The sequence below is a fragment of the Gracilinanus agilis genome, chromosome 1, assembly GCF_016433145.1.
Source record: "Gracilinanus agilis isolate LMUSP501 chromosome 1, AgileGrace, whole genome shotgun sequence".
In the NCBI taxonomy this organism is placed as follows: Eukaryota; Metazoa; Chordata; class Mammalia; order Didelphimorphia; family Didelphidae; genus Gracilinanus; species Gracilinanus agilis.
Genome location: NC_058130.1, coordinates 718,921,077 through 718,933,857, shown reverse-complemented (window position 1 = coordinate 718,933,857; position 12,781 = coordinate 718,921,077). Strand labels below are relative to the sequence as shown.

Here is a 12,781-nt window from a genome sequence, read left to right as displayed (position 1 = left end):
AAAGGCTGAAGCAGAATCTATTGGGCTTCGATTGAGGTAAAGAAGGTAGGAGTAGCAATCATGACCTCAGACAAAGCTAAAGTAAAAATAGACTTGGTTAAAAGAGATAAGGAAGGTAATTACATCTTGATAAAAGGCAATATAGACAATGAAGAAATATCAGTGCTCAACATATGTGCACCAAATGGTATAGCATTTGGATTTTTAAAGAAGAAACTAAAGGAACTTAAGGAGGAAACAGTAAAACTATACTAATGGGGGGACCTCAAACTTCCCCTATTAGAATTAGATAAAATTTTTGGTTACAAAAAATAAGAAGGAAGTAAGAGAAGTGAATGAAATTTTAGAAAAGTTAGAGTTAACAGATATCTGGAGAAAACTGAAAAGGGATAAAAAGGAACATACCTTCTTTTCTACAGCACATAGTACATATACAAAGACTGACCATGTACTATAAAAACATCACATGCAGAAAAGCAGAAATTATAAATTAAACTTTTTTAGATCATAATGCAATGAAAATTATAATCAATAAGGGTTTGTGGAGAGGCAAATTAAAAGTTAATTGCAAACTAAATAATTCTTCAAAACTGGTAGGTCAAAGGACAAATCATAGAAACAATCACTGATTTCATTGATGAGAATAACCATGAAGAGACAACATAGCAAAGTTTATGAGATACAGCCAAAGCAGTACGTGGGAAATTTTATATGCCTGAGTGTTTATATCAACAAAATAGAGAAAAGGCAGATCAGTGATGAACTGGGCATATAATAAAAAAAAACTAGAAAAAGAACAAATTAAAAATCCTCAGTTAAAGGCTAAATTGGAAATACTAAAATCAAAGGAGAAATTAATAAAATTGAAAGTAAAAGAAGTACTGAACTAATAAATGAGACTAGGAGCTGGTTCTATGAAAAAAATTTTAAATGGACATAAAGGGGTTAGGGATGTTTTGGTATTTTTGCTTCTCACCACCTGGAATGTTCCTCTCATCACTGCTTATCAAGAACCTATTTTCCAAGTCTAGTTCAAGCCTCATTTTGTCTAGGAAGCCTTCCCTGATCATTATAGACCACTGTGATCTGTTTCTCTGTTAGCACTCACTGCCCAATTAGTGCCCCTGACCCTGATTATGTTTTTCTCCCAAATAAATCTGTGAATTTTAGAAAGCAAGGACTAGAGGCAGCTAGGTGACTCAGTGGATAGTCAAGCCTGGAAACAGGAGGTTGTGGGTTGAAATCTGGCCTCAGATACTTCCTACCTATGTGATCCCTGATTAGTCACAACCCCAAAATCCCTAGCCTTTACTTCTGCCTTGGAATTGATAATTACTTTGATTCTAAGACAGAAGCTATGGGTTTAAAAAAAAAGGAAGCAGAGACCAGTCTTCTCTGGTATCTTTGCATCTAACATGGTGTCTAATATTGTTGCTCTAAAATATTTCTCAAAAGAATAAAGGTGTCTCCCTAGCACATCATAAACTCATATTAAGTCAGAATAAGAAAGGTTCTATAAACATAGAATATGGAGTATTGGAGCCTTATGACACCTTAGTATCTAGTCCAACCTCATTTTATAGATGAAACTGAAGCCCAAAGAAGAAGAGACCTAGAGAAGAGGCCAAAATTTTGCCTCCTGAGTTGTTTTTTTAAAGTAACTATATAATTGGTGAATCTGTGTCAAAATAATAAAAGATTCCTTGAAAGCTGTAACATAACTGTGTTTGATGACCCTTTGGAGTTATAAACAACAAGAGAGACAAGAAGAGGGATATTTATGGTTGGATTTCTAGTACAGTCAAATTGGGAGGTCAGCCACATGTCCATAGAGAGCACTCTGCCTGCCATCTTTGGCTCCTATGCCATAGATTCACCATTACTGCCCTAGAGTTTCATCTAAATATACAAGTATACGTATTTGCAAAGTATTTTAAAGAGCTCCTAAAATAATCTCATAGCATGGGTAGAAAATGAAAATATCAGTGGTCTTGCAGGCTGGGTCTTGCCTGATATAGTTGAGGGAAGGAATATTTTCTGGATCCCTTCCTCTTGCTTGAAAGAGGGAGGAGGAAAATAAGGCTACTGGCTGAATGTCCAACTAAGGGTATCAGGTGGAAAAAAAACCAAAGCCTTCTCATTCCTTCTATAATCTAGAGTCCTGGGTCACTGCCACAAATCAGAGCAGCCATTGTGGTGGTAAAAGAAAGGACATGGGGTCCACTACTCAGGTTTTCAGAGGTGCTTTTCAGAGTGAGAAACGAGAAGGAAAGAGATACACAGCTCAAGGTTCTCTTGTCTCATAAACCTTCCTCAAAAAATGCCATTCCTCATTCAGAAAATAGGAAGTGGTAATATCATTTGCAACTCTTGATGTTAGTGATGATCATCACTCCCCAGGTTAAGTAACCAGGAAAGGGAAAGTTTCTTTTTGAGACAGTGCTGAATGTTATCCACTCATCTTACCTTTTCCTGTCCCTGCTGCTCAGAACTAGCCACTTCTCCTAAGGGTAATGTTAGATGAGCATTGTCTAGCTAAAGTTCACTCAGAGGAAGCAAGAAGGAAAGGCAAATATAAGCATAAGAACACATGGAAAGGGTCAGTTGGGTGGCTCAGTGAATTGAGAGCCAGGCCTAGAGATGAGAGGACCTTCAAATCTGGCTTCAGACACTTCCTAGCTGTGTGACCCTGGGTAAGTCACTTAATTCCTATTGCCTAGCCCTTATCACTCTCCTGCTTTAGAACCAATACTTAGTATTGATTCTAAGATAGAAGGTAAGAACTTAAAAAAAAAGACAAAAACACAGGAGTCCCTAAGATGGCAAGCATGACAAATTTTCTCAGACTCATTTTAAAATTCTGATCTATTTATTTTGCTGTTATCTGAAATTTCTGTCCAACTATGCAATAGTGAATTACCAAAGGTTGCACTGTAAAAGGTGGTATATGAACTTAGGTCTTCATATTCCAAGTCCCTAACTATTTGTACTCTAGCACACTACATCTGTAATCTGACCCATCCTTTGGAAAGATCTCATGCTTCTGATTTATATCTAACCTCCTGTCTCTAGAACCGTTCTTGGAATCTTGTATTTCTGGTAACCAACCAGAAATGGCTACACATGACTGGATCCATAAAATAATAAAAATGTTAAATGATAGAGATAACATTGAATAATAATAATGCAATGTTTGAAAGAACTTCCCAAACTTTAACAGTCTACATATAATGTTAATGTACAAATGTATAATGCTATTATGATAATGTTAAGTGTGACTATGATAATGATGATGACTGGTAATTTATTTTGGGTGCCTTCACAGTATGTCATCTTACATGAAGATTTAATTCATTAAGCTGGAGAGACACAATTTGGGGCAAAAAGAACCAGAATTCTGGAGGTATACGACAGGCAAAGGAACATAGATATACTCACTAAAAGTGGAGAAAGCAATATATTAGGGACATTCATTAATCAAAAAACATTTATTAAATGCCTACTATGTGCTAGGTGCTAGGGATATGAAGTTAAATGTAAAAGAGTCCTTGCCCTTAGGGGAAGCAACATGTACACATATGAAAATTTAAAAAAATATTTTTTATATGTACATATGTATATATACATATACACACATTATTTATGGATGTGTATCTACTATTGGGATGACAATATGTCACAATGAAAAGAATGTCAGCTCTGAGTCAGAGGACCTGACTTCATACCATTTTATCTTTAATGACTTGTGTGAACTTGGGCAAGTCATACCTCCATGGGTCTCAGTTTCCTCATCTGGAAAATGGGAGTTGGGTAAGATGGCCTCTGTAGTCCCTTTCAGCTCTAGACCTATGACCATCTAAAATCATATAAATACAAGGTAATTTTAAGGAGGGAGCAATTAATTGTGGCAAGGGGATGAAACAGGAAAGGCCTCTTGTAGGAGTTCATGCTTAGGATGAGCTTTGAAAGGAAGGTAGGGATTTTAAAAGGAAATGTATTCTCCACTAGAGAGAGAGACAATACAAAGGCATAGAGGTAGGAGACAGAATGTGATGGATAAAGAACAGGAAAACCCTTTTGGCTAGACTGAAGAGTGAATACATGAAGGCAAGTATTGTGCCTTGTAAGATGAACTGAAGGTTACAAAAGGCTTTAAATGCCAAACAAGAGAGGTAATATTAGGTAAATAGCATGGTATAGTTTATAGATGGTTGGTCTTGAGAGTCAGAAAGATCTGGGGCTGATCCTGCCTTAAACACTTACCAACTATGTGACTCTGGACAAGTCCCTCAACCTCTTAGCCTCAGGTTCTTCTTCCATAAAATGAAAGAGTTGGATTCAGTGACCTTTAATGATCCTTCCAGCTCTGATCCTATGATGCTACAGGCAACAGGGGCCTGTTGGAACTTACTGAGTAAGAGAGTTATGTAGCTGGAATCATGCTTCAGAAATATCATTTTGGCAGATGTGTGGAGGATGGAATGGAAAAATGAGCTTAAGTAGGGAGACTTATGAGGAAGTTACTGCAACAGTTCAAGGGAGGGGTGAAGGGAGCCTGCACTAGAGTGAGAGCCATGAATAAACAGAAGGGACCTACACATACAGCAAATGACCACAATGAAGGTGGGATAGGGTGGAGGAGGAGATTGTGAAAGATTGGTCAGCTATGAATATCACTTTATCCTCAGCATGTTTTTCAACCTTAATTAGGTTTCTCACTGATTTACTCAAAATGTTTTTGTAGAAACTAATTCCAAGTAGCTGAAAAGCCAGTTTGTTTGCCTTGGCCTTTGAGCTGGAAATAGCTGCCTCAAATGTGGCAGAAGAAACTCTTGTGATTCAAATGGGCAACTTCTCTTTCATGAATGTACTCCATCCCCAAGCATATGCAAAGAGTTCACCTTTTTCAAGGAAACTGTAGTCAGCTAAAAGAATACATAAGAGAAAGAACTGTTAGAATAAAGAGGAAGACCAAAGTCCTGTCATAGTCCAGATGGTTCACAAAAATCTGGAAGACCTTCAAAAGATCTGACATTAAACTTCCATCAAGTTAAGGTGAGTTCTTCTTTTGAGCTAGTTTAATTTCCCTCTATTGCATATTTTAGACTGACACAATGAGCAAGCCTATGTTCAGGAAGTTTAATTATGTTCTTTATACTCAGTCCCATGAAAATATAATAGCCAGAGAATTTCATCCCTACATCTTGCAGAGTTGACATGGTAGCAATAGGTGAATGCATTTAGTCTTAGTTGTCTGCCATGTAGGCAGGAGGATCCTCCCTGTCCAGGCTCAGAAGAGAGAAGTCTCAGATAGGCTTTTATATTTTCAATATATCAGGGAAAGCCTGATGGACAGTACTGGGACTGTTCCACAATAGCCCATCAAGAAGGCAAAAAGAGATTACTCAGGGCATTTCATATATAGTTGCTCAAGAATTCTAGACATATTTTTGTCATGACATCAACAAGTATGTTGGGTCCTAATAATGTCTGTGCCCAAGCTAAGAACCCAAATGGGGAAATCCCAGGATTCCTATAACTCTTACTAATAGCCAATGTTTGTGGTTATCAGTGATACTGAATTTTATCAGGGGGCTTCCACCATTCTGGAAGTATGTCCAGATAAATTAGTGGGATATTTACTATAGTTCAAAATAGCTAGAACATCCTCTACACAACAAAACCAACTTGGTCCACTACAATTTTATGTAATTTAATCTTATTTAGGCTCTTACTGATTCATGAAAATATTTCGATTTTTCTCTGACTCACATTCCTCAAAGTAGCAATTTCAATCTTTTTAAACCCTCTAAATCCATCCCTTATAAGAAGAGGATTTTGCCTGCCTTTACAGGAAAAAACAGAGGTTATCTGCTATCCCTCCCCCATTCCCCACCCTAAAACCGTGCTATAACACATCCCTCCCCCCTCTCTCTTTTGCTCTCTGAGAAAAAGGTGGATGAGTCAAAGGAACTGAGTTCAAATCAGAGTGCTATTTACTACTAGTGTGACTTGAGCAGGTCACTTAACCTCCCTGTGCTTCAGTTTCTTCAACTGTAAAACAAGGGGGCTGGACTAGATAGGCTCTGAAGTCCCTTCCAGTTCTAGGTCTATGATCCATGATCCTATTATTATTAATAAGGCTAACTCCTCTATTAGAGTCCTTCATCCCATCTTTTCCCATTTCCTCTCTCTCTCCTTTTCAAAGTCAAGCTCCTGGAAAAAGTCATCTCTGCTTGCTACTGTCATTTCTTTATCTACTACTCATTTTTCTATTTCTTGTGATCTGGCTTCTGACCCCACCACTCTATAGTACTTGTTTTTGCCAGAGTTACCAACGACCTCTTAATTGCTAAATCCAAAGGATTTTTTCCACTCTTTATCTTTTGTGACCACTCTGTAGCTTTTGACTCCTTAGCCTGGCATTCAAATCCTTCACAATTCGGCTCTGGTCTATCTTATATGACTCCCCTTCAACTACTCTATGTTCTAGCCAAACTGTTATACTTGCTATTCTTCAACATTTACCTTCCATCTCCTATCTCCATGCCTTTGTACAGGCTGGCCCTCATGCCCTGAATGTAGTGCTTCTGTACCTTCCAAGTCTATAACAGAACTCATTATCTTTCCCCAAAAACCCTCCCATCTTTTAAGTTTCCTGATTACTGTCAAGGGCACCACCATCCTCTTAGGTACCCAGCCTTGCAACCTCAGGGACATCCTTGACTCCTCTTGCTCACTCATTCTACATAACTAATCCATTTCTTAAGTCTTCTCAATTCTCCCTTTACAAATCTTCTATACATTCCTTTCTTCTTTCTCTCCACTCACAGAGCGCAGGTCATCATCATCCTGGTGCAGGCCACCTTCATCTCTCTCATGGACTACTACAATAACCTTTTGGATGTTCTCTGTTAACTTGGGTCTCTTCCTACTCTATTCTATCTTCCATTCAGGGCCAAAGTAATCTTACTAATGCCCGAATCTCAATAAATATGAGTGGCTCCCTATTCTAATATAAAATATTTTATTTGGGCTTGCAAGTCCCATACTTCTTGGTCCCTTATGACTCTTCCAGTCTTCTATACCTTATTCCACAAACTACAATCTAGGATAGTCTTTTTACTATTCTTTATGTATGACAGCTGCAGACTTTGCCTTTTTTTTTTTTTAGAATTCAATGTCACAAATACTTTATTATCTTATTATATTTTAAAATACTTTTATAATAAGAAAGAAGTGAGTTCCTTTCAATAGGAATTTTTCATTCTTTATATTTGTATCCCCAGCTTCTGGCATAGTGTCTGTCAATTAATAAATGCATGCTGATTGACTGACTAGTGCAAGGTACCCTAAAATATGGAATGTTAAAGCCATAATAGATGTGATAATGCTAATTAATAGTACTACCCATGATACTAGCTAGCTTTAATGTAATGTTTTAAGGTTTATTTTATTTTTTTTCAAACATTTATTAATATTCATTTTTAACATGGTTACATGATTCATGCTCCTCCTTTCCCCTTCGCCCCCCCCCCCCGCACTCCCCCCACCCATGGCCGATGCACATTTCCACTAGTTTTGTCATGTGTCCTTGATTAAGACCAATTTCCAAATTGTTGGTAGTTGCATTGGTGTGGTAGTTTCGAGTCCACACCCTCAATCATGACCACCCCGACCCATGCGTTCAAGCAGTTGTTTTTCTTATATGTTTCCTCTCCTGCAGTCCTTCCTCTGAATGTGGGTAGCGTTCTTTACCATAAATCCCTCAGAATTGTCCAGGGTCATTGTATTGCTGCTGGTACAGAGGTCCATTACATTCAATTTTACCATAGTATATCAGTCTCTGTGTACAATGTTCTTCTGGCTCTGCTTCTTTCCCTCTGCATCTGTTCCCGGAGGTCTCTCCAGTTCGCCTGGAACTCCTCCAGTTTATTATTCCTTTTAGCACAATAGTATTCCATCACCCGCATATACCACAGTTTGTTCAGTCATTCCCCAATTGAAGGACATACTCTCCTTTTCCAATTTGTTGCCACTACAAAAAGCGCAGCTATAAATATTTTCGTACAATTGCAGACTTTGCCTTTTTACTGGCTATGTCCCATGTCTGGAATGTTCTCTCTCTTCACCTACTGGCTTCCCTCAAATCTCACCTCAAATCATACCTTCTCTAAAAGGCCCTTTCTGTCCTACTCCCTGCTCTTCTCCAGATGCTAGTACCTTCACTCTAAGATTATCTCCCATTCTGACAATGTGTTGTACATAAATAAAGTTGTATATACATAATTGTTAACATATTGTTTCCCTTGAGATTGGGCCTAGATCAACATCTCACACTCTATACCAAGATAAACTCAGAATGGGTGAATGACTTGAATATAAAGAAGGAAACTATAGGTAAATTGGGTGAGTACAGAATAGTATACTTGTCAGATCTATGGCAAGGGAAAGATTTTAAAACCAATCAAGAGTTAGAAAAAAATCACAAAATGTAAAATAAATAATTTTGACTACATTAAACTAAAAAGGTTTTGTACAAACAAAACCAATGCTACCAAAATTAGAAGGGAAACAACAAATTGGGAAAAAAATCTTTATAACAAAAAAACTCCGATAAAGGTCTAATCACTCAAATATACAAGGAGCTAGATCAATTGTACAAAAAATCAAGCCATCTCCCAATTGATAAATGGGCAAGGGACATGAATAGGCAATTCTCAGATAAAGAAATCAAAACTATCAATAAGCACATGAGAAAGTGTTCTAAATCTCTAATAATTAGAGAAATGCAAATCAAAACAACTCTGAGGTATCACCTCACACCTAGCAGATTGGCTAAAATGACAGCAAGGGAGAGTAATGAAAGTTGGAGGGGATGTGGCAAAATTGGGACATTAATGCATTGCTGGTGAAATTGTGAACTGATCCAACCATTCTGGATGGCAATTTGGAACTATGCTCAAAGGGCTTTAAAAGACTATCTGCCTTTTGATCCAGCCATAGCACTGCTTGGGTTGTACCCCAAAAAGATAACGAGGAAAAAGACTTGTACAAAAATATTTATAGCCATGCTTTTTGTGGTGGCAAAAAATTGGAAAATGAGAGAATGTCCTTTGATTGGGGAATGGCTGAGCAAATTGTGGTATGTATCTGTTGGTGATGAAAACTATTATGCTCAAAGGAATAAAGAACTGGAGGAATTCCATGTGAACTGGAACGACCTCCAGGAATTGATGCAGAGTGAAAGGAGCAGATCCAGGAGAACATTGTACACAGAGTCTGATACACTGTGGTACAATTGAACATAACGGACTTCTCTACTAGGAGCAATGTAAGGATCCAGAGCAAGGCTGAGGGACTTATAAGAAAGAAAACTAGCCACATTCAGAGAAAGAACTGTGGGAGGAAAAACACAGAAGAAAAACAATTGCTTGAACACACAGGCTATTGGGGATATTATTGGGGATGTAGACACTAAATGATAACTCTAGTTCAACTATCAATAATATGGAATTAGGTCTTGATCAATGATACATGTAAAACCCAGTGGAATTATGTGTCGGCTAAGGGGGGTTAGGGGAGTTTGGGGGAAAGGGAAAGAATATGAAATATGTAACTAGGAGAAAATACTCAAAGTAAAAAAAATGTTGTCTCCCTCATCAGAATATGAGCTTACTGAGGGTAGAGACCATGCTTTTGCCTTTATTTGTAGTTCCAGTGCTTGGTATAGTGCCCGGAACATAGTAAATGCTTAATAAATGCTGGTTGATGACCTCTGTTTCTTAGAATCCCTATATTCCTTGAAGTACAGCTCAGATGCCACTATCTATTTGATTCTTTTCCCTATCACTCTTGTTGTCAGTGTTCTTTCTCTCCTCAAATAATCCCCCAAGTAGGATGTTAGCTCCTTAAAAGCACAGATTATTTTATTTTTCTCTTTGTATTTCTAGCACCTAACACAGGGCCTTACTTAATAAAAGTCTGTTGATTTGATTTTCAATTCCTAGCCTTGAAGTAAACTTATCCAGAGTTTTGGCAATTTCTTCTTAGCCACATGCATATGGTCCTGGATTTACCAGAGGCTTGGGAAGAGTTCCTCTCTTTGATGAAAAAGATTCTATTTATAAAGGCACTGGGCTCCTTTTCTACTACACTTTTGGGTAAGTAGGATTCAGCCTAGAGTAAAGATCAAGGATGACTACTTTGTTGCCCCTACATTAATGAAGGGTTTATTACACCAATATAGTCAAAGCCCTAGGAAGATATCCCACTCCCATCTTGAGTGGGAAAAATAAGTATGTGCTTTTCTGAACCAGTTTATTCATTTTAGGGGAGAAGTTTTTAACCTGAGGTCTACAGATTCCCAAAGGCTCTTTGAATAGATTTCATGAACTTGGATGGGAAAATAATTACATCTTCATTTTTACTAACCTCTAATTGGAATTTAGCATTTCCTTTTTATTATGAATGTAGGCATCCAACCATTTTTCTGAGAAGAGGTCCATAGGCTTCACCAGACTGCCAAAGAGATCCATGACACAAAAAAGGTTAAGAACTCTTGCTTTCAAATAAAGGCAGAAGTGGTGGACAGTTATTCAGCTGAATTTCATTCAAGGCAGTAGGCCCAATTCTGGCCCTACTCATTTCCTTGGCATATAAAACTTAAGCTGGACTTTAAACCTTATCGCTTGGCTTATTCAAACTGTATTGCCTCTCATATATAGATTCATACTTCTGCTCCAGACTTATCCTCTTTGGAAAGTCAGAAAAGCTGATGTGATGTGATGTGAAGTGATTTTTTGATCTAATTCTGTCCCTTCCAACTTCCTACTGCCTCCATGATCACCTCACATTTTCAGTATTTCTAAGCACTGTCACATTCTCTCCCTAATTTGATCCTGTTAATAACTCTGGGAGGATCTTCTGTGGCGATTTATGGAAAGATATAGACAAGGATTATAAGGAATGAGAAAATGTAGAAGGGTTTTGATGTGTACCAGCAGAGAGAGTACCCAAACTGACAAGATTACTGACCCACTTAAGTATGGAAGTAATACCTGAGTGGGCAAGAAGGACTATAGGATTTAGAACAGGAAAGAACCATAGAGACCACTTAGTCCAACTCCATTTTATGAAATAGCAAACTGAGGCTCAAGAGAGGTGAAGTTATTTTTCTAAGGCTGAACAGGGAAGTCATTATTCCTATTTTATAGGAAACTGAGGCCCAGAAGGGGAAATTATTTCCCTGAAGGCAGAGTAAGTCAGTGGCAGAAGCAGGGCAAGAATACAGGTCTTCTAATAAGTAATGTGGAGCTTGTTCATAATAGCTTGTTAAGATGAGAAGGACATGGGATGATGACATCCAAAATTTGGCAGAACCCAAAGCTCGGAATCCATACTGGTCCTTTTTGTTTTCAGCCTAAGGCCATGTCCACCTTGTCCCATGTCTTCCCTACTTTGGAGGGACAATATGGGGTACAACTCACCTCACTTGCTGCCTTCCTCCGTGGCACACCTGAAGGAAAAAAGGAAAGTATATCAGACTTGAAATCTAGACTGCCTCCTAGTGGCTCTTTCCCCCCCACCCACTTAAAGAGTTATAAAGAAAGATTTTACAATAAACCCAGTGAGAATACTTTCTATCTATCAGTAGGGCACTACTTCCACAGTCTCTAAAAAAGCTCAAAATGGTTTTGTTTCATCTCTTTCATCTATTTCTTTGAATTGCTGACAGGTACCAAGGCTATCTGGCCCAGGAAGGCTGAATGACTTTTCTAAGGTCACAGAGCAAGTTAGAAATAGGACTAAAGGGTAGAGGTACTAAGGTCTTCTTTCCTAGAACTCATGTTCCTGAAATTACTTTTGAGAGTTATATAGAACATTTGATTACTCACAGCTTGTGTGAAATTAGTGATAAAGTTATAATTTACTAAAGCAGCTCAGTTCTTCCTTGCATCTTGAGATCGTACCTTTCTGGGGAGGATTTATGGACATGAGGAGAAAACTGGGGAACACAGATACTCTTGAAAAAAAAATTCATTCCAGTAATTTATTTCCCCACTTTGTTCATCATTAAAATAACCCACAGTTCCCTGGTGAATAGGACTGAAGAAAACTTTAGCTTATAAAAGTGCTATTTAATAGTTACTAGTGAAAGTAGAAAGGTCTCGTAATACCGCTAAGGTCTGCAAATAAACTTTGATAGTACTTGTGTGTCATGGAAACCACAGAATGTCAGAGCTGGAGAAGACTTCAGAGACTATCCAATCTAACTTATATTTATCTAGGTTGTCCTCTCTATCATCCTTGGTCTCTCTCTAATCTTTGATCTCTCCCTCGCTACTGGTTCCTTTCTTGCTGTTTATAATCCTTAAAAAAACTCACTTGATTCAACTATATTTGATACCCATCATTCTATTATCTCTCTTCCCTTTTCTTGGTTAAATTCCTTTATGGTTTTTTTTAAACCCTTAACTTCTGTATATTGGCTCCTAGGTGGAAGAGTGGTAAGGGTGGGCAATGGGGGGTCAAGTGACTTGCCCAGGGTCACACAGGTGGGAAGTGTCCGAGGCCGGATTTGAACCTAGGACCTCCTATCTCTAGGCCTGGCTCTCAATCCACTGAGCTACCCAGCTGCCCCAAATGCCTTTATGTTTGCTGCCTATGCTTCTTCTTCTCTCAAAGGATTCTAAAGTCCCTGCAATCTGGTTTGCAACTTTATTACTCAATTGAAACTGCTCTCTTCAAAGTCTTATCTCTTAAATCTAAACTTTTAGTT

General features: G+C 38.1%; 1 protein-coding gene across 1 annotated transcript in view; it reads right to left on the bottom strand.

The window, feature by feature from the left end:
- PIP5K1C (phosphatidylinositol-4-phosphate 5-kinase type 1 gamma) overlaps nt 1-12,781 on the bottom strand; it is a 131,710-nt gene that overhangs the window by 47,802 nt on the left and 71,127 nt on the right. Inside the window, exon 3 of the mRNA XM_044671311.1 lies at nt 11,490-11,518. Coding sequence (XP_044527246.1) covers nt 11,490-11,518 — 29 coding nt within the window. The remainder of the gene's footprint in view (nt 1-11,489; nt 11,519-12,781) is intronic.